The sequence below is a fragment of the Mya arenaria genome, chromosome 3, assembly GCF_026914265.1.
Source record: "Mya arenaria isolate MELC-2E11 chromosome 3, ASM2691426v1".
Classification (NCBI taxonomy): Eukaryota; Metazoa; Mollusca; class Bivalvia; order Myida; family Myidae; genus Mya; species Mya arenaria.
The window spans coordinates 26118678-26141136 of NC_069124.1; the positions used below are offsets into that span (position 1 = coordinate 26118678).

General features: G+C 34.0%; 1 protein-coding gene across 2 annotated transcripts in view; it reads left to right on the plus strand.

Annotated features, from left to right (window-relative positions):
- LOC128225561 (glutamate receptor-like) overlaps positions 1 to 22459 on the plus strand; it is a 48320-nt gene that overhangs the window by 20244 nt on the left and 5617 nt on the right. Inside the window, exons 4-16 of one of the 2 annotated variants that reach the window (XM_052935427.1) lie at positions 998 to 1148; positions 3197 to 3393; positions 3630 to 3683; positions 3960 to 4115; positions 10097 to 10300; positions 10616 to 10723; positions 13606 to 13710; positions 14079 to 14309; positions 15869 to 16098; positions 18295 to 18411; positions 18829 to 19027; positions 19973 to 20214; positions 20946 to 21057. In XM_052935427.1, the coding sequence (XP_052791387.1) occupies positions 998 to 1148; positions 3197 to 3393; positions 3630 to 3683; positions 3960 to 4115; positions 10097 to 10300; positions 10616 to 10723; positions 13606 to 13710; positions 14079 to 14309; positions 15869 to 16098; positions 18295 to 18411; positions 18829 to 19027; positions 19973 to 20214; positions 20946 to 21057 (2106 nt within the window). Of the gene's footprint in view, positions 1 to 997; positions 1149 to 3196; positions 3394 to 3629; positions 3684 to 3959; positions 4116 to 10096; positions 10301 to 10615; positions 10724 to 13605; positions 13711 to 14078; positions 14310 to 14758; positions 14975 to 15868; positions 16099 to 18294; positions 18412 to 18828; positions 19028 to 19972; positions 20215 to 20945; positions 21058 to 22459 lie in introns of both variants that reach the window. The other variant, XM_052935428.1, reaches the window with a different exon arrangement.

A 22459-nucleotide genomic window follows, 5' to 3' on the forward strand; every position in this document is an offset into this window, starting at 1 on the left:
CGGAAGGCAACATTTTGCATAAAATGAAGACTTAAATCAAAGATAACTTTTCTTTTACTACACCATTTTAAATAAAACAAAGGACAGTCTATGCCGCTTAAAGAGCCCCGCCTTCGTTTTATAACCGAAGTTTGATAAGGTGATTAGTTTCATCAAACACTTCGACAAACCTGTTTCCAAAATAATGTTTTGACAGCGCCGTCAGCTCCGTCAGACGGCCGTATTGTGAAAAGGTTTGTCGAAGTGTTTGAAGAAACTAAACTCTCAATCAAACTCTAGTAAAAGACCGAAGGCTATGCTCCGTAAGCGGCGTTGACTGCGCAATGATTCTTTAAAAATGGTGAAGACATAGTGAAGCTATCTCTGTTTAAAGTCTTCATTCGAAGCAAAATGTTGCCTTCCGACGTAGCATTTATGACGCAATTTATCACGTGGTATACACACACTGTGTACTTCTCGTGAATAAATCGCATGCACACCTCTTATTTCAACAATCTTAGTAAGTTCCAACCCTGGGTTCTAAGCTCCTTTTCCTTAAATGCTTTTAGTCGTAACTTCATTGAACTTTCACTATGTATACACGGCATATTAGTGGCAACAAGTTGTTCTTTTATTCCTTACCTTTATGCTTATTTTTAACATTGGCTTATGTTCAAATTACACAAATATTTAACACACTAGATAAAATATAACACTAAAATAAATTCAATTTACGGCTAAGATCGACTTAGATGTTGAATGCAACGTACCACATATATATGTCCTGTGGGACGTAAATTATTTTCTTATTTTGTTTTAATTGAAGTCTTTTTTTTTATTTCCTAGCACAAATGCGTTTCATCATGGACCGGGGGTGAGGATGGGTGGGTGGGTGCTCCTTTGTTATACCGACACAAAAATTGCCAACACTTTTGTATTATGTTAAATTCAATTCAATCGTTCAAGCTTTAGAAATAAATAATATAGCAACATGTCACATATTTCTTATCTCCCACAGGTGCCTTTCATCTCTCTAAGTATGACCCAGAACACCTCCAATAGTGGTCATTTCCAACTGTATATGAGACCCGTCTATATCAACGGCCTCCTGGATGTTATTATCGAGTACAGTTGGACGAGGATTCTCTATATCTATGATACGGATGAAGGTAAGAAGACGTATACAATTATACCAATCTACACAATATAAAATAAATTTTGATTAGCGCACAATCATGGTTCATGCAAAAATGAAATGTTTAAATGTTAAGGCATTATCCTGTTTAACTCATATGACTTAAAGGGGCTCTACTCCGTATGATGAAACAAGAAAAAAAAAGAAAATTGTCGAAAACTGACATAAACTTGGTATCAATGTGTACAATGCAAGTACCACATAGTTTACAATTAATTTATTTTTCGCAGTTTTTTTCGTATTTTTCCATTGAAAAAGATTACTAGGTATGTCTACCTTGTAGAGTTCTTGCCTTATGCGTCATTGGTTGATCGATGTTATCACGTGATATGACCATGTTAGGTATATACTAGCTTAAATATTCCAACTGCTTAGGGTAAGCCTTCGTAGCACAGTGGACACTGGACTTCAATTTTGGCGACATCGGTTCAAACCCGGTCTCCGGCTCGATATTTTTTTTACATTTTGGTATGTTTTTTTACAATTATGATATCAAAGAGTAAAACATTTTAATAAATAATTGTCACGAGATTCGTTACAGAAAAAAACTTTTTCTGGTGCCAATCTGGTGTACAGTCCCTTTAAATAATAAATAACCCCATATGATTTGTACAGATAAAAATATATTAGCCTTGATAAAACTAATAAGCTCTTATACAAAATGATTAAAATGTGTTTTGCCTTCAATTAGAAACCACCAGATTTCTTAATTTATTTATACAAAAAAAAAACACCATATTATTTGTGTACAGATAAAAAATAAATATGCCTTTATAAAACTATTTGTTTCAATTTATAGCTATGTAGATCAAAATTTCTAGATGAAAAAGCGCCAAAATATCGATGATTTTTTTGCTATTTGTACCCAAATCTTAGCTTTTTGTTTTATTCTGGCCCCAATTTCTCGAAACTTCTTAAGCTTAACAGGCTTAAGTCGCTTATTTCAATTAGCCCAAATACATACTAATAATGGATTTTGATAAATGAAATATGGTTTCTTCTAATTAGCATACAGAATTTTCTTATATAATTCCTAAAAACTCTCAAAGAAGTAAATATAACGCATATTATAGAACAACAAAAATAGTGAGTTTAGCTTAATCCTGTCATAAGGGACTTAAGAAGTTTCGAGAAATTGGGGCCTGATCATTAAGTCTAATGCGTTACACATGATAATGCATAAACATAAAAAATAAAAAGAAGATTTTTTTACATCAAACTATATTGTGCGCCTTAAAATCTCGATGTCTTCTTTAAATTTGGTATTAATGCATTCTTTTTACAAATAAATTGCTCGAAAATGGTTGTGACAGCGTGGCACCAATATAGTAATTTAGCTAATTAAAATGGTTCTACTGTGAATATCTTTATAAATTATGTGTTCAAAGATATATCGATAATGCTCTAATACAAAATGATTAAAATGTTTTTTGCTTTCAATTAGAAACCCCCAGATTTCTTTATTTATTTATACCATAATTTAATAACAAAAAACAACCAGGCCCCAATTTTTCAAATTCTTGAGCGTAACACACTTAAGTATCTTATTTTATTTAGCAAAATTATTTACTTAATATGATTTTATAAAACAAAAACAGATATTATTTTATTCACCTAAAATTGTATTTCCTTTAAAAACCTCAAAATTCCTTAAAATGAGAATATTACACAATTTATACCATATCAAAAAAAGGATGCCGAGCTTGATCCAATTACAATTTCAAGTTTTATTGGCAATATCGGCAATAAAAAAAGCCTTTGAGATTTTTCCAAAAACTGTTACCAGTACTATGTATGTTATAATACATAGATATAATTAGTTCATTTCGACTGTCACCATGTATGAACTGTCACAAAAAACAAGTGCTAAGGCTGGTTGGTATTCAATGATGTTTTAATTGGGTCTAAAAACGATATAGGTAATCGGATTACTTGTTATTAATAACTGACAAATAGAGTGAATAAAGTCCATGATGTATGACCATCAGAGTGACTTAAGTTGCAAATTGATAACCACCCCAGGTCTGATACGACTGCAGCAGCTTTTCCAAGCAGTCAACATGCGTGAGCAGACTCTGGACATCGATGTTAAACGAGTGTCGGATGCATATAAGTGTTATGAGATGCTGAAAGATTTGCACCAGAAAAATGACAAAGTTGGAATAAGGGTGTTTCTGGACATTCCTACTGAGAGAGCGGAAGAAGTTATATTAAGTCTGGTAAGTTCTGTTATAGAAGTCTCATTATATATGCCCTAAAGCTATTCACTCTGTCATGAGACTTGGGACCTTCACCCTCCAAGAGATCTTCCCGGCAACATTAGTGCTAGACAATGAGGTTTATGTCATCAATACCGATATTCACGTAAATAAATAATGATAAAAACACGAATATATAATATTTTATTTTGTACATATCATTATACTTGTTTATACACATTTGTCTTTTATTTCAGAAAAATGATACCTCTGTACTTAATCATAAATTCCACTTTCTTCTTGGGGAGTTGGTAAGTTCGGATTGTTCGTTTGACTTATAAGGCTTTAACATTTTCCCTCCTTTTTCGTTTAATATGACTCTATGACACGTGGAGGTAACATGAATGTTTGGATATTGCGTCTAATACTGTAATAATTGTTGATGTATATTTTGAAATTAGCAAAATCAAAATCAATGTTAGCAAAACCTTATGGTTATTATTACTAATCTTGGTTCAACACAATAATTGTTTATGATACTGTTTATATGATGAGGTAGATCGTTTAACTTATGCTGTAATTTTCAGAGAATAGATGAAATGAACTTAGCTCCTTTTAGAAATGGAGGCATAAATATAACAGGTTTCCAGCTACTTAATTATACAAAGCTGAAAGATGACGTCACGAAAACCGAGTGGATGAAGTGGCAATGGCCGGATTTGAGGGACGCAGTTAAAATACCGGTAACAAGTATTTCTTTAGTCACCATTGTGTAGAAGTAGTCATCATTTTAATTTTGACAAAAAAACTGATTGAAGTATTGCTTCATATTAAATTAATATCGCATGGCTTTCAGTGTGACAGTAGATACTGAGACGATTGTTCAGAACTTCGTTCAGTTGACAACGTGATTAACGACATAATTGTTAACTTTTAAACGTGAATAATATCATGATATACTCATATATATACTTAAATTAAACAGGTCCTTTTGATATAAATGTCTCTAATATTGTTAGAAATACTACAGGTAACAAATGTATCCCTTAAACCTCCCAAACAGACACTATTTAAAAGTTAACAGTGATGATATAACAACGTTTTTGTGTCGCCTGAAAAGACGACATATAGGGGTTACTTTTGTCGGCGGCGTCGGTGGCGGCGTCGGCGGCGTCGGCGGCGGCGTCCGCGTCCCATTTTCGCTTGTCCGGGGTATATCTCCTGAACTATTAGTGGTATCAACTTGAAATTTCATATGTAGATGGATCTAATTGAGGGCAAGTGCAGTGCACAAGAACTGTTACCCTTGCTTCCATATATTTAGAGTTTTGCCCTTTGTTATTTTTCATGCTTAAAGTTTTGTCCGGAGCATATCTTGTAGAATATAAGAGTTATCAACTTGAAACTTCATATGTAGATAGATCCCATAGAGGGCAAGTGCAGTGCACAATAACAGTAACTCTTACTTTCTTAGTTTTAAAGTTATTGCCCTTTGTTATTTTTCATGCTTAAAGTTTTGTCCGGGGCATATCTTGAAGAATATAAGAGGTATCAACTTGAAACTTCAACGCTAGATAGATCTCATTGAGGGCAAGTGCAGTGCACAAGAACCGTTACTCTTGCTGCCATAATTTTAGAGTTATTGCCCTTTGTTATTTTTTTTGCTTAGGTTTTGTCCGTGGCATATCTCGTAAACTATAGGAGGTATCAACCTGAAAATTATTCCGTATGTATATCTGATTGAGGGAAAGTGCAGTGCACAAAAACCGTAACTCTTGCATCTATATGTTTAGAGTTATTGCCCTTTGTTAATTTTCAAGCTTAAATTTTGTCCGGGGCATTTCTCGAAAACTAAAAGAGTTATCAACTTGAAACTTTATAGATAGATAGATCTTATTGAAGGGGATCGCAGTGCACAAAAACTGTATCTCTTGCTTCCATATTAGAATTATTGCCCTTTGTTAATTTTCATGTTTAACTTTACCTTGCACACTTTTTAAGCTCACCAGAGCACGAAGTGCTCAAGGTGAGCTATTGTGATCGGTCTTTGTCCGTCCTCCGTCCGTCAACAATTGCTTAAAGAACATCTCCTCTGAAACTACCTGGCCAAATTCAATGAAACTTGACAGGAAGCTTCCTTGGGTGTCCCTCTACAAAAATACAACAAGGGGTTACGATTGATTAACAACAACAACAACAAAATGGCCGAATTCCTGTTTTGCTTAAAAAAACCCATCTCCTCTGAAACTACCACTCCAAATTCAATGAAACTTCACAGGAAGCTTCCTTGGGTGACCCTCTACAAAAATATAACAAAGGGTCACGATTAATCAACAACAACAACAAAATGGCTAACTTCCTGTTTTGCTCAGTATTTATTGTGCTCATTTTTGCTTATATAACCAATTGCTTGCTCCTGGCTTAACGTTGTTAACTTCAGTTCAAATGCAACCTACACTTGAAAGTTAAATGGCAACATCATTGTCTATAAATGAATAAAATGCCAATCTAACAGCTATAATGTCGACAGTAAATAATTCGTCAGGCGACACATCCGACTCGCGGAGTTCTAGTTAACTTTAACCAAGATCTGAACAATTGGCCCATTGACAACATGAGGGAAATACTGTTATATATACAGTTATGATAACTGTTATGTATTATGATAACAGTATTTTACCCGAATGTTGACAATATGTATTATTATACCTCATGTGACCTGCCCATGTTAATCTTGCATATACCCACCATGGGCAGTTTCGTACTGCCAACACACTGACAGTGTTGACGTGATTCTTTCACATAGCACGCGTGTCTAAAATAGGCATTGCTTGGTTTCCTACGTCTGAGGTGGAAAGCGCTTATAAAAATATGTTGTAAACCTGGTAACTTCCGGTGTTTGCATTATTTCCAAACGACATTTACAGCAAAGTGACAGCCAATGTAAGCAAACAGTTTGTGTCGATTGTTTACGTATATATACGTCTTACGTATGTGTCGATTTCGGAGGAGGACTTGTCATGTAACTGTGGTCGGTATAGTATATGGGCTTCGCCTCGGGTAACAGTAGTTCCTCATGTTGACAATATATGTACTGTCATACTGGAAGCAATGCATTATTTATATACTGTCATACTGGTAGACATGTGGTAATTATTTTATTAAACCGAACAAAATAAAATATGCATTCCTTTAAGGCCTCCATGTCTCTTAATAATCAAACACAATTAGACTTCAAAATCAATTATTTAATTGTGTTCCTAGTAGCACTCGGACGTTGACTTTATACATGCATGTAGATATACAATACTGTATATATTATAAAAGATTCAAACATAACAATTCAATGTTTAAGTTGATAAACATCTACACGTTCTTACAGAAGTATTATCTGTTGATATGCTTAATAGAAGAAGCAATGATATTTGCTTACACAAAACAAAATACACAAAATCTTTAATCTTAAAAAATACTATTTGCTGATCCAAACAAACAACTCAATCCAAATTACAACAGAAATAAAGTCTATACAATTATTTTATAAATTTAAATCCCTTAAATCAGCCAGACGCTCCGAAGCTGAATGACTATTTAGCGCCTAAAACCACCCGTACAGAACTAACAACACGCCAACTCCTGGACATTACTTCATCTCAAGGATTTTTTTCTCCTAATTCATAATTTCAATGCGTAGAAAATTATATATCCCTTTCACCATTGCAAAATTTACAAGTTTAATCAATTTATTCTGTTAGTATTTCTGAAACAATTGTTAGAATATTTATATGACAAACTACAGAAACAAATGCAGTAGCCAAAGGCTTAAACATAAACCCCGTTTAATGGCACAGGGTAAACGCCATAGACATAGAACACAAAAGCAAAAAAAATCACCAACAAGAAACATGGAACAACAACACAAAACTCCACAAACAACAGTGTATATATACTATACAAAAACAACTAGGTATGTTTATCAAGGAGTGTTAGGTACCGCCTTGGAACGGTTAGTAAAATGCAAATTTAATGCAGGTTTAAAACAGTTTACATGCACAAACGTCACTCTTATCTCAACAATCCTGAATAAAGTAAAAACGTAAAAGGTAAATCTTATCAATACACAAAGTATGCATTAAGTTGAGGAAACCTAATAATTAAACAAATAATAATAAACTAATAGGTAAATCCCAAGTTCTTCAATGATTAGGGATCCACACTCTATCTGCAGACGAAGGAATACAATTAAGAGTACCTTAATGCAAAAACATTTCAAAGATACGATCTTAGAGTTCCATAATAAAACATCACTGTAATTCTAAACCTGGGAACAAATAAAAGAAGACTTTATTAAAAATAAAAACGACATGTATTAACTAAAAATTTCTTCCAAATGAATACCTAAGACATTATTGATAAACAACAAGTTGAAAACACCGCTATAAACAGTTACAGATTTAGAGCACATTTTAATAAGCGCTTTCCAACTCATATTTGGAACCAAAAATGTATATTTTAGACGCGCGTGCTATGTGACAGCATCATGTCAACTGGTCAATGGCAGTGTGTGACAGTACGAAATGCCCATGACGGCCATATAAAAAAAACATGGGCAGGTCACGTGAGGTATAATAATACATATATAACTATTGCATAGCTTCCATTGTGACAGTCAACATGTACTGTCACAATGGAAGCCATGCAATATTTATTTTATTATACCAAACACAGTTTATATATGTACGTAAAAATATCGACACAAACTGTCTGTTTTCATTAGCTGTCATTTTGCTGTAAATGTCGTTTGGAAATAATACAAACACCGGAATTTACCTGATTAACTACACAATTTTAAAAGCGGTTACCTCAGACTTGGGAAACCAAAAATGCCTATTTTTAGATACACGTGCTATGTGACAGTATCATGTCAACTGGTCAGAACGATACTGACAGTGTGTGACAGAACGAAAATCCCCAAGATGGGTATATGAGAAATTAACATGGGCAGGTCGTGTGAGTTATAATAATATGAAATTGCTCATGATTGGTAAATAATAATTTAACACGGCAAAGTCACGCGAGGTATAATAACATACAAATATACCTATTCTAAAAAGAACGAATGGTTGTAAATGTCATCATCATCAAATGTGTAGCAGTAGATAACGCGGGCAACGCGGAGCGAGTGCCAACGCTTGGGTGTTGTTTTTCAGTCGAAACGGGGGTATAACTGAACAATTATTAAAGCGCCGTGATCTTTGCTACAAATTTGCTTATTGTCTGTTACATATGTACAAGCTTTCTTTCGAATATCTTGAATGATTATTGACCAAAGTAAACGTTTTTACATGCTGACAACTCCACCGTCGACGACACCAACAAAAACGACACCACCACGACGACACCACCAACGACGACAACATCGACATCGACACCACCGACGACGACACCACCAACGACGACACTATCGACAATGACAACAATGCCAAGGCTATAACAATAATTCGACCTTTTTTCTTCCCTAAACAGACGAGCTAAAATGTTTTTTTGTTTTTTTAATGAAACTACACATTCGGAACTCCTCGGCCATTTTCCATAGAAACTTACCTCGGATGTATGCCGTTAAATCTGTAGAAACAGTTCGTTAAATTTTAAATGATAATATTAGTTAATTGATGTGTTTCAACGTGCGTTATGTGCTACTCAGTTTTAATTGATTGCCAGTGAATTGCATTAATTCTAAGTAAATAATTAAGATTCCTAGAGTCGATTCATTAAGTTTAACTGCTAAATTAAAATTACTACGCTATCTACTTGCAGCGTAGTTCAATGTAAATATTTCCGACATTGTAAACCTTCCATATACATCCGAGATGTTTTCGATGGATAATAGTCGATGTGCTCCGAATGGAAAATTCATTGAAGCACATATTATACAAATAACCGTTAGGACTGAGGAGACCTCTTACCTCGAGAAAAAAGCTGTGTGAAGTTAGCTAAGCATACGATATTGTACATTGGACATTCACAAACGAATGTCGTGCTGGCATTTTTGAATGTCCAATGTCTAATGTTGTGCTGACACGACATTCGTTTTGAATGTCCAATGTCGAATGTCATCTGACATGACATTCGTTTTTGAATGTCCAATGTCAAATATTGTGCTGACACGACATTCGTTTTTGAATGTCCAATGTCCAATATTGTGCTGACACGACATTCGATTTTTGAATGTTCACTGTCCATTGTTGTGCCAGCACGACTTTCATTTTTAAATGTCAAATGACCAATGTCGTGCTGGCACAACATTCAGTTTTCAATGTCCAATGTCCAATGTTGTGCTGGCACGACATTCATTTTTGAATGTTCAATGTCCAATATTGTGCCAGCACGACTTTCATTTCCAATGTCCAATGCCGTGCTGGCACAACATTGTCCAATGTTGTACCAAACGACTTTCATTTTTGAATGTCCAATGCCCATTGTTGCGCCAGGACGACTTTCATTTTTGAATGTCCAATGTCTAATGTTGTGCCAGCACAACTTTCATTTGTGAATGTATAATGTCGTGCCAACACGACTCTCATTTTTGAACGTCCAATGTCCAATATCGTATGTTCAGCTAACTTCATACAGCTCGAGAAAAAATGGTTTTAGGATGAAGTACAGAATGCCATACAATTTATTTGTTTTGTTTTTTGTCTATTTAATATATTTTCAATTACAGTTGGGCCCAGCACTTGTGATTGACGCTGTGCAGCTATTTCAAAAAGCCCTGAAAAAGTACAACAAGCAAAGAAGCGTCGGGTTCAGCTACAATAACTACGGTCGTTCCTTCAGCCCCGAGCCTCGGATGAAATGTACAGACAGTAGCAACTATATCAGCCCTCACAATGGCTCAGAAATCATGAAGATTCTCAAGAGCAAAGATGTAGGTTATTTTTTTCTTCTTCAGATTTTCGTCCCTTTTTAATTTTGAAAAGGAGTAATTGTTATCTGCAACGTACGTGCGGCTGTCATTGTTAAAAACGGTCACCGTTTGACTTTTTTTTAAACATTTAATACATTGTTCAAACATTATTTCACTGGCAATGATGACGTTCAATGATGTTATGACTTAAAAGAATGGCCAACAATATTTCATATGTGCTCTCGATAAAATATATATTTGCTTCAATAGTATTCATTAATCCTTATGTCAAGAATTCAAATGCCTTACTTTACGTAATCCTTAAAATTATTTCAGGTACAGATAGACGGCTTATCGGGAAAAATCAGTTTCGACGAAAGAGGATTTCGAGACAAATTTCAAATCCAGCTCTTTGACATAACAATGACAATGGGTCTGGCGGATGTAAGTTATCATTCACAAAAATAGTTGATTAGAAATATTTATACTGGACTTTCTCTATTTAAGCTAAATGTTACTCTAATGGTTTCATTTACATCTTTTTGTTACACATGTCCGATCAATACCGATATATAATATATGTTTATATATCCATACGATGTTAAGATTTTATTGATCAATACAGAGACAAGGCACAATGATCTTTATTTAAAGCTATGATAACAAGAAACATTAGCTCAATGGGCTAATTTTCGACATGAAGAACATAAATGTATATGAAAACATAACGAAAAGCTGGTGAGCTTGAAATAAACACATATAGTCTTAACTGGGTACAATATAGGAACAAGTATTTACAAAAGCCGTTTCTTAAAGATTCACCCTTACTCCCAAATAAGATCTACCACAATTAATATAAATGATTTCATATTCCAAAAGGGAAGAATGAATGTCAAAAACGATGATTCGTATGAAGGATACTGAGTTTAATTTGAAATAAAGGTGCAGAACACGGTATTTCGTTCTTATGGGACGATAGTAGATCACAGTAAACTTTTCAGCATTCACCAATCATTTAATATTTTTTGCGTTTTCAGCTATTAAATATAGGGTTACAATCTTGTTATTAAAATTTATGTTCGTTATACATGTGTATGCGTTGATTTTGAATACGATTGTCACTTAAATACGTTCATGCATAAAATCAGAAGAAGTATGATGTATTTGAGCATGGACAATGGTAAGAATAAGCAGTCACAGACTGCTTGAAAGAAACAAAGTAAAAGTAACACTCTGACACTCCACTATCGTCACATAAGGTATAAATACGGTGTTGCCTGCATCTTTATTTCAAATTAAACTCGGTATCCATCATAAAAACCATTATTTTCGACATTTATTCATCATTTTGGTATATTAACACATTTGTATTAATTGTGGTAAATCTTATTTGGGAGTAAGATTGCATCTTTAAGATAAAGGTTAAACAAAAACTTATTTTTTTAATGCATTAACAAGTTTGACTCAGTTCATTGTTATGCTCAAAAGAACAAAAAAGTATATGATCTGTGTATGGATAAACATAGCCTTTCTAAATAGGGTTTCCAATAAAAAGCTACATGGTCAAAAATTCCCAAAGTTAAAAATACGTAAATATATCGCTAACATTTTTTTCTGGTTTCAGTTTTTATTGCCCAAATGTTCATTCATACAAACATTTATAAATGACATATATATGTATACCATTTAATACAAACCGTTATACTAAATAATATCAATGTGAATAAATAAATATTGATCTAACTCTTTGTTTGAAAAATCCTTGTTTTCTAAAAAACAAAACAAAAATATATATATATAAAAGGTAGAAGAAAAAAAAATGGGAGAGATAGTGTGTATTAGGTGTTTCGGAATAGTGTGCCTAACATAAATGTTAAATTTAAAAATGAAAAAAAAAATACTACCTTAAAAAAAACCTACTTACTTTAAAAAACAAGGATCTTATAATGTACAGTACCTTGGTGGATATTTCATTCAAGTGCGCTTTACAATACTACAATATACTAGAGCTGTTTTACTAAGATATTAAGTGTTCTAATTGTTGCCATCTTCTTAATAGGTGTTGATTTCATTCTTCATTGTTGCTATTGTTTTCTCTATTTTTAGTCGTTTACTGAGATATTGGATAAACATGGCACATGTTGGTATCCTTCCTTCACATTTTTTTCTGTACACAAATTATATGCTTTTTTTGTTTTGTTTGGGATTATTCAGTCAAATGAGTTAAATATAATATTGCATTAAATTTAATGCGTTTCTTTTGTTCATCGATCTGGACTTCGTATCTTTAATATTACTGATTTTCGGTGACCATGTCACGGCAGTTACCCGAACGGTTTACTAACTTATAAGAATTTGCTGACTCTTGTGAAGCCATAATTCCAGTTTTAGAGATACTGAGAACGGTAGTCTTGAGTTTACAGAATCGTAGCCTTGATGAAGACATTTTACCTTGATGTGTGTCTCTTGTTTAGTGTTTGATGTCTTGTGACATTGTGTGTCCCTTGTTATAAAAAGGTTTTAGTACATTTTTCTAGTCAGCAATTTTCTACAACGCTTCTATATACTAGGTGACAGTCTTATTCTGTGCCATTAAACGGGGTTTATGTTTAAACCTTCGGCTACTGTGCGTGTTTCTATAGTTTGTCATATAAATAATGAGTGTGCTGTCTTGGGACGGTGTATGTCATTTTTCCAATAAGTATCTGGCCTCGATACTAGCTGCAGTCTCACAGATTGACAGTTTTGACATTACGTTTAATTTTTGTCTCAGAATCAGCTCATTTTGGCAACAATGCCTTCAATTCAGACATAGAAGGGGAAAATAGAACAGATCTCAATAGATTGGAAATGCCGAAAATTCTTCTCTTTTTTTAAAGCGTTAATAACACTTTTAGCCATAAAACATCAATTTTCAAACGTGAAGATGAAAACTGCGCTCTGCTCTTTTATTAGCAGTCATGTACAACTGGTTTCAAGACAGCTACGCAAAGTTCGGCTCATTCCAAGACAAACAATAAAAAAAAGATGTACAAACGGTCAATCTGTGAGAGTGAAGCGTCAACACATAGCTTTGTTCAATTTAAGCGTATAGTTATTTCGTTGTAGTTTTTTGTTTTTGTTTTATATGATAATATGAATTAAATATATGGCAGCAAAAAACAAAACCAAATCCAAGTTATGCGAAGTTTGTTTAAATAAATTCACACTTAAGATAGGCATATGATGTCATTGTGATATACTGCATACTTATTACACGGAACCATTGGAAATTTGCTTGGTTTTTTTCGCATTTTTTCAAACGAGTTCGTCTATTTATCACGTAGGTAGGCTATTGGACGCCAGACGACGGTCTTAGGACCCAGGAACCTTACAAAAGACAACTCCATGTTGAATCAACCAATCGCACACGTATTGTGACAACGATAATGGTAAGAAAATGAGTGTTTGTAACTGAGTAAAACTCGTTTATAACAATGATTACTTAATTACATAGCATACATATTTATCAAATGTTCAAAATTCTACCTACATAGGAAAAAAATACACAATAAAATCGTTATGGGGTGATATTTAATACTGGTCCTAAATGGATCCATGAACGATGTAGCTAATCGGATTTTATTATATAAATAACGGACCTATACAGTGAATGGAGTCGATGATGTTTGACCATAAGATTTACCCAAGTTGCATATTGAATACCACCCCAGCTCTTTTCCTTAGTATGTTTGCCAATAAACCGCATACCAGCAAAGGTATTAGCATCTTAATAGCAAGAACATTATCTTCCCCAAAGGAAGCTCCTTACTTAATGTACAAAGATGCAGCAGCTGAAAGACGAGCTAAGACAATGCCAAAACCAGTTTGCGGACGAGAGCTCTTTACAGGCTTTTGTATGGATCTCGCTGACGCTGTGTCTAGGGAATTAAACATTAAGTTTAACGTATGTCTGGTTAAAGACGGCAAGTATGGTGAAGAACTTGAAAATGGAACATGGAATGGTCTACTAGGGGAAGTACTCCGTCAGGTAGCGACACGAAACGTTGTGTCCATGGCGTAGCACCACTGTTTTATCATGGGATGTTCTTGACCTTTTGACCATCTACTGCGCACCATATTCGTTTGTTCTTCTATGCATTTTCAGCTGTCAATTGTTATACTGATTTCCTGTTGTCTTTGGTATCATTTCAATCAGAAATGATCTGACCACTGTGTACTTTTTGAAACATATTTTAGAACAGATTTCATTAACATGAAAATCACTTTCTTGCAGCTGCCTTACATGCACCAAAGTTTTCTTTTATTAGAAAGAACAAATCAGGTTCTTTTGATAATTTGCTTACTCACAGGTCAAGACCAAGGATGACAGCATTTTACAATTATTTTATATATTACCATTTAGCTTTTCTTTTTTCTTTAGATATTTTATATCTTTGATTTACTCTTATTCTAACACGTATGCTACATTGATACCAGGAGGCACCATACGTGATGTATAAAGACGCCGAAACAGAGAGACTGAAGCCCCGATGCGGAAATCATAACTTTGTAGGCTATTGTGTTGATATAGCAAAACGAGTTTCTGAAATAGTAGGCTTTGACTATGAAATTTGTCGAGTAAAGGATGGAAACTATGGTGAGAAATTAGAAAACGAAACATGGAACGGTATCATTGGAGAATTAACAAGAGATGTAAGTGAGAGCATGCCTGATTATTGATATGGCTGCGGTGATATTAATCAAGTCGTGTGCGTGTGTCCAACCTAATATCCATTATGTGTAGCAGCTAGTTGGTACCGTAGTCCAAAGGTGCCACGTTTGTAGTCAGCTTTTAGTGATATCCTCGTGTCTTTAAAATGTCCAAGTCCTGTTCGTACTGAGTGTGTCGTACAGTTATGCATTGACCCCGTTGATAGGTTCTGCCTACCCTCGCCATGTTACGGGTGTCTATGGCGACAAAAACATGTTTTGTCCCAACCAATTCATGAAATCTACAAATCGTATTGCCAATTTTTGCATGACTTGTGTTTCCTTAATTGTTATAAAAATGTCGAGCCTTTGTATGACACCTCATAAAAGATGGCATGTTGTTGTTATTATTTTATTTTATTTTATTTGTGTAATAAATACTTCACTGCTTTCTTAAATAGCATGGAATAGTCTTTGATATGAATAATTTGTCAAACACTCTGAATGTATATACACTATTTGTTGATGTTACCAAAAACTAAATTTTGCATGTATTATAAAAAAAAAACTTGAACATGTATATACTGACATTACGACAGAATTGAAATCTAACAATTTACAAAGAAGTATTGGTCACATATGCAATAGAATTCTATTAAATTGTGTTAAAAGCACCACTCGTCAAATAATACCAATAAACAATATATAATTGTTTAATTGTATGTATAATAAGTTTAAGTACTACGAAGTGATTTCATTTGTTATACAAATAATGATAGGGTTTTTAAAATAAAAGATAAATAAGTAACGTTTTAATTTTATTTTGATAATCTGTACCCTTTCACTATACGTAAATGAATTTCCTAATAATACAGTTTGATGTTATTTGATGTCCAGGAAGTTGATCTAGCCATTGCACCGCTGACCATCAACTCCCAGCGGGAGAGGGTTGTGGATTTCACCAAGCCCTTCATGAGTTTGGGTATCAGTATTATGATCAAGAAGACCGCTGTCAAGAAAGCAAGTGTCTTTTCATTCATGGACCCCCTCTCGTATGAGATTTGGATGTGTATACTGTTTGCGTACATTGGCGTCAGTGTCGTCCTGTTCCTAGTCAGCAGATTCAGGTTAGATAAGATTAGGCAATTTTTATTTACTTATGAATGCTTACAATTCGACACCGTTTTACTCATTCGGAGCTCCTCGGCCAGTTGTATCGAAAACAACCTCGGATGTATATGGTCAGTTTACATACTCCGCTGCAAGTAGATCGCGTAGTAATTTATTTTAGCAGTTAAACGTAATAACTTTACTCTTGGAAATCTTAATTATGTTTGCAATAATACACTTCACTGGCAATCTAATTAAACCAAGATCAATAAATACAAGCTAAAACACTACATTTAATAAATGATATAATTAAAAAAATACGGACTACTTCTACTGATGTACCGGCATACATGTTTTCAATAAAAATGGCCGAGGCGTTCCGAATGCATTTCACTTTGAATGTTTTATGCGATTACCATGTGAGAGTTTCAAACCTTTGAAATAATGTTTCATCAGACGAGTAATAAAGTTTTTGGAAAACTAAATATGTTCAGATATTTTGACATATACCCAGTCATTATTTAGGAATGATTTAAAAAAAACGACAATGTTTTTTTCTCCTTAGATTTTTTACGTTGTCCAGTATACTTTAAACCATCTTAATCGAACTGGAAAAAAATACAAGAAACATGATCATCCCTTCTAATGAAACAACAAGTCATCAAGTATATCATCAATTGTTTGAAAATATTTGCTGCTTCTGACCTGTTTGGGCTTCCTCACCTAGACCCTTTTTCGACAGTCTAATGATAACATTTAGGGTTCTTTGAAATTTTAGCAGGACATTGTCCTTTTGCAGTTCAAGTCAGAGTCTAGGCTTAAACTCAACATTTTATTCAGTAACAAAATATCATCTTTATTCCAATCGTTAATAATAGGGAGATTTTGAAAAGTAGTATAATTCAGCAAAATGCAGCACCAATGCTCCGAATGAAGGAAAGTTGCATTGACATAAAGATTTGCAGTCTGAACTTAGACTTGAGACTGTCAAAACTGAAACACAATCATTAAGCTGTCACAGGGTTTTAAGCCTTTTTTAAATAACTTATTTCACTTTTCTTGCTTGCCATGTTAGTAGCAGTATAAATTTTATATTTGTTTGTTTGCAGTCGGATTTTGTATAATTTATAATAATCAACATTCACATGCGTGTTTGGTATCAATGTGAAGGAAACGAAATAACAATGTCTTCACTCAAATGTCATTTTCAAGTAGTTCCCTTTGTGACAACACCCGGTTAAATTTTAAACAAAACGTTCGGTAACCAAAGGGTGAAGGAATATAACGCTGGAAGAAGGTCGCCGAAATAAAAATAATCTTTTTTTCTTTAAAGAGACATTAATTTGTAATCAGTGCAAAACACACAAATCGGATAATAATAATAAAAACAACTTTATTTTAATACTTGATGAACCTCTTTTCGTGGTAAATTATCTTTATATAATATGATGGCGTTGTATGATCGAAACATAACACATCAAACACATTTAGTAATATCAATGTGTCACTTTATCCTGTATATGAATCATGTTTGTCGTCTGATTCACACTTTCTATCAAACTACAAGCGTCCCTGAAGTACATTTTATAACTCGATGATTGAATACTTTTGAAGAAATCATTTGGATGATTCCAAAAACGCGTACCTGTTTGGCTAATGGTACAAATGTATTTCGTTTATTTTTATATTTTGTTTTTGAAGGTTGTTGACAACGTATTATTTCAGAATTAATTGTAAGGGTTATTAGAGGAAGAATAAGTTAATACTTTACCTATAAAATATGACAAAGGCCTGAGCGATTCATGGCCAAAATTTCAGTGTTGCATCATTCTACAAAATTCCGACAAGTAGAAATTTTGGCCAAGGATTGCATCATTAAAATACAAGCAAATCTAAAATATTTTACACGCGTAGAAGCATTAAATAGTACAGTCTTTTATACGCTAAGAAATATTTACATATCTTTTCCTTCGAAACAGTTACATGTACTTAGAAATAATCATCACTTACTTGTTTGTTCACATCGGTTGTGGCCCGTGGTGACCCATGTGAGAACCCCTTTGAAGTCACGTGATTTTTAACCCTGGAGCAATACTCCTTCAAATAATACCAAACTATATGGGGGTCACTAGGCATCAACACTTGTATATATACTTCATAGTATCGCCAATGAATAAAATGGTAACCTTTAAAAAATGTTTGACTTTTTTCAGTCCTACAGAGTGGCATGTTGAAGAGGGAACCATCATTTCAAACGATTTCACAATATCCAACAGTCTGTGGTACTCTTTGGGGGCTTTTATGCAGCAGGGCTGTGACATATCACCAAGGTAAAATGTAAACGTATGATTCTAAACAGTATATGCTTATTCAAAGCATTCTTTGAATACTTCACTTTTGTAAAATATTGTAGAGGCGGAATATACTAACCTGACGCACTTGTCTCTGTTTCACTGCAGATCCACAGAAATTTTTATCGAAATGTAAAAAAACACGATAAGTAACCTTGTTTTATTCTTGCCTGGGTCATTACATGAGCGGACATTCATTTAAATATCCGAGATTTGATAATATTTGACGTAATCACATATTTTGAAATTAGATGAACTCGCAAAGCAATGAATGGTGGTGATTATTTTAAAACACATATGGAAAGAAGTTCAAATTTTTATTTATACCGATTATTATGTCTTTTTCTTTTTCATTTTACTACAAAGTCTGAAACTGTTCAATACCATTTATTTCAGGTCAATCTCTGGCCGTATTGTAGGGAGTGTGTGGTGGTTCTTCACCCTCATTATCATCTCCTCCTACACTGCCAACCTGGCAGCCTTTCTCACAGTGGAACGAATGTTAACGCCAATAGAATCAGCTGAAGATCTCGCCAAGCAGACAAAAATACAGTATGGTGTCAGGGAGAGCGGAAGTACTAAAGACTTTTTCAAGGTTAAAGTGACAATCTTATTCAAAATCAGTACATGCACATGTATAACAAACATCAGTTCTAACGGATAGACCTTTAACAACTTACTAAATAATGTGTTTATGGAAAAATATTAATTACTGATAACAAGATTGCAACCGAGTATTTGATATCAGAAAGCGCAAAAATATTAAATGATTGGTGAATGCTAAAAGATTTACCGTGTCATAAGGTAGAAATATCGTGCTTTATGCTCCTTTTTTTAAAAATTAAACTCAGTGTCCTTCATTAGACCATTGTTTTCAACATTTCCGCTTCCTTTTTGGAATATTGAAACAATATTATTAATTATGATTAATCTTATTTGGGAGTTAGAGTGCATCTTTAAGTTAAGTAGATTTAATATGATATATTCAGCTCGATTGCAAGTAAAGCGTTATGCTGCGTTGAATCACGCTCGAACCCACGATTTGGATTCTAGTCGGAAGCCAATACATGAATTATCGACAGGTTGTCTTTAGATTAATTATCTTAATTAAATGATATGATTTGTTAGCAATAATTTTAGATAAATATTGACAAATCAATAGATATTCTGGCTAAATATGACCCAGTAAAAGAATATCATGTGTGTACAATCGATATAATATATTTATATTCATAACATTATTACAAAAAATCATCTAACACCAAACTGGTTGTAAAAAATGGATTATATAATGCTTTAAAGCCTAAGTGCAGAACGTCGCAACTCCAATTTAAAACTTAAGGAGGTTCATCCCACTTACTTCAAATCCATGATCTGTATTCATATTGTTACAGAAGTTTGTCTACTGACGCAGTTTATACAGCCAAATGATTGCCAGACAATTGATACAAGACGCAATAAAGTGGTTGTTATTTAAGTACGGTATGGTACAGTATATTCCTGTTCAATAATACGACGCAAAAATTTATCTTTCTTGCAGAACTCCAAATTTCCTGTCTACGAAAGGATGTGGGCGTATATGCAGTCAGCAAGTCCAAGCGTTTTCTGTAAAACAAACGACGACGCACTTGCTAGAGTCAGGAAAGGAAATTATGCATACTTTATTGAATCCAATACCAATGATTACATAAACATGAGGGAACCCTGTGATACTATGAAGGTCGGTCCAAACCTTGACTCCAAAGGCTACGGAATTGCAACTCCTATCGGTTCAGACCTCAGGTGATTGTTTTACTTTCTTTAGCGAAAGGCCAAAATGTTAAATTGATCGTCTTCAAATATCCGCATTAGATCAAGTTTAATCAACTATTCAATACTCTGTGTACATTCGTGTTCATGCTATAGTGACTAGACACCAGAAAGTACAACTGCAAGATAAAAGTGTCAAAAACTTACACAAAAAATGATATCGTTGTGTACAACGCATTGAATCTCACTTAATGATGTATCACATCACTTACGAGTCGGTACGACACGTGTTTTGCGCGAATTCGTCTTCCAACTAAATCCGAGCTTATTTAAAAATAGCGTCGGTATATGTGTCTGTACTAATCCCGTGACTTGCAGATGCAAAATATACACACTAAAACTGGGAAACCATTATACGCAATTTTTAAATGGGTTAACTCAGCTGAGACAGCGACAAAATATTCTTTTAATCATGTAAAATGATGCATTATCGGCCTAATACTAGCTCGTACTGAAAATTCTAGGCTTGTCGTTTGGAATAAATGTATTTGCCGATTTTGGAACCATTTGGCGTCTAACCCCTTTTAAACCTAGGGGAGCAAATATAATATGTCACCCATAAAATATGTATATTTTGTGCAATGTACACTACGTACAAGTTTATAATTTTGCTCATGTTTGAAATCGACTTTTGATGATATTTTTGCTCAAGTTCGAGATCTTCGGATACCAGTAAAAGTACATTTTGTCCAAAATATTTACAGAGACACGCTTACTTTAGCAGTATTAAAGCTAAGAGAATCTGGTGATCTAGAGGAAATGCAAAAGGAGTGGTGGGATCGAAGGTCTGAATGTCCAATAAAGGAGACTGGACAGGTAGGACAACTTTTATTATGATCCTTTGTTATATTTATATGAAATACTACATACAGAAACAAGATCAGTAGCCAAAAGTTTAAACATAACTCCCAAAGACATTGAACACAAAAACAAAACAACCACAAACAAAAAAACATGTAACAAATCACAAAACTCCACAAACAACATACTAGGTGTGTTTATCAAGGATTGTTAGGTACCGCCTTGGAACTGTCAGTAAAATGTAAATATACTGGGGGTTTAAACCAGTTTGCGTGCACCACCCATTCTTATCCCAACACTCCAGAATGAAGTAAAAACCTAAAAGGTAAATCTCATCAAAGTATACACTAAGTATATATTAACTTGAGGAAATTTAATAATAAAGCAGATAATAATAAACTAATAGGTAACATCAAATACTTCAATGATTCGATGCAACGAAGGAATACCTAATGCAAAAACATAAGACGTATGGTCCCAGTCGGCTCGAACTCGCTAGGACTGTCGAGAAAACAAATAATGAACCTTGCAAATTCATTTCCTTCATGGCAATGCCTGACATAAGACTATTTCTTCCAGTTTATTTCTTTCGATTGAATATTGTTTTTAAATATTTCAATATTGGATCATGTTCGCTTATTATATATTCGTTTTTAGCACAATCAAAGCATTTTGATGGGCCTATCGTTCAGAATTTGGTTAAAGTTAACATGGTTATTATCGACAGCAAACGTTCATCTGCAGAATTTCTAAAACGAGTTGATTCAACGTCTTTAGTTTTTTCTTGATTCTTGTTTTATCTAAATGGAAGGATCACAACATAAACTACTTTCACGTTCAAGATATACGACTATATAAGTATGTTTTGTGAAAATTCTAAACAAAAAATGTTGAAGGAAGCAACATGTATAGCAATGTAGGTAGTGTTTGTGTATACATGATTAAAGTCGATACAATAATAAAGAATCTTTGGATTATTTTACCATTTTGATCATTATTAATTATGCAGTTTTTTAGCCTGTTCATTGAAATATGAAAGCAAATAGACACTATATAAAATCCATCTCTATTTGTTTCCGTTGTTTAATGCTTTATGCGGAGAAAATTGGGTATATAGGTTTTCAAATACCGGTTGGTCGGGTGGTCGGTAGAGAAGGTCTTGTCCGCACAATAACGTCTGAAAGGTTTGTCCTATTAATATAGAACCTCAGTGATAGGTAGCTGCCTAAGTGGCGGATCCGTGGTCTAGTGGTAATTGACGGTCAATCCAGGGATCGTAAGTTCGATTCCCCGCCGCACCACTAAACGTATTGATCGTCTTCCGGGAGGGACGTTAAATGGGGGTTCCGTGTGACAGTGCTATACACTGGTGCACATTAAATAATCAGTGTAGCTCTAACCAGGGTTACTTTCTGTA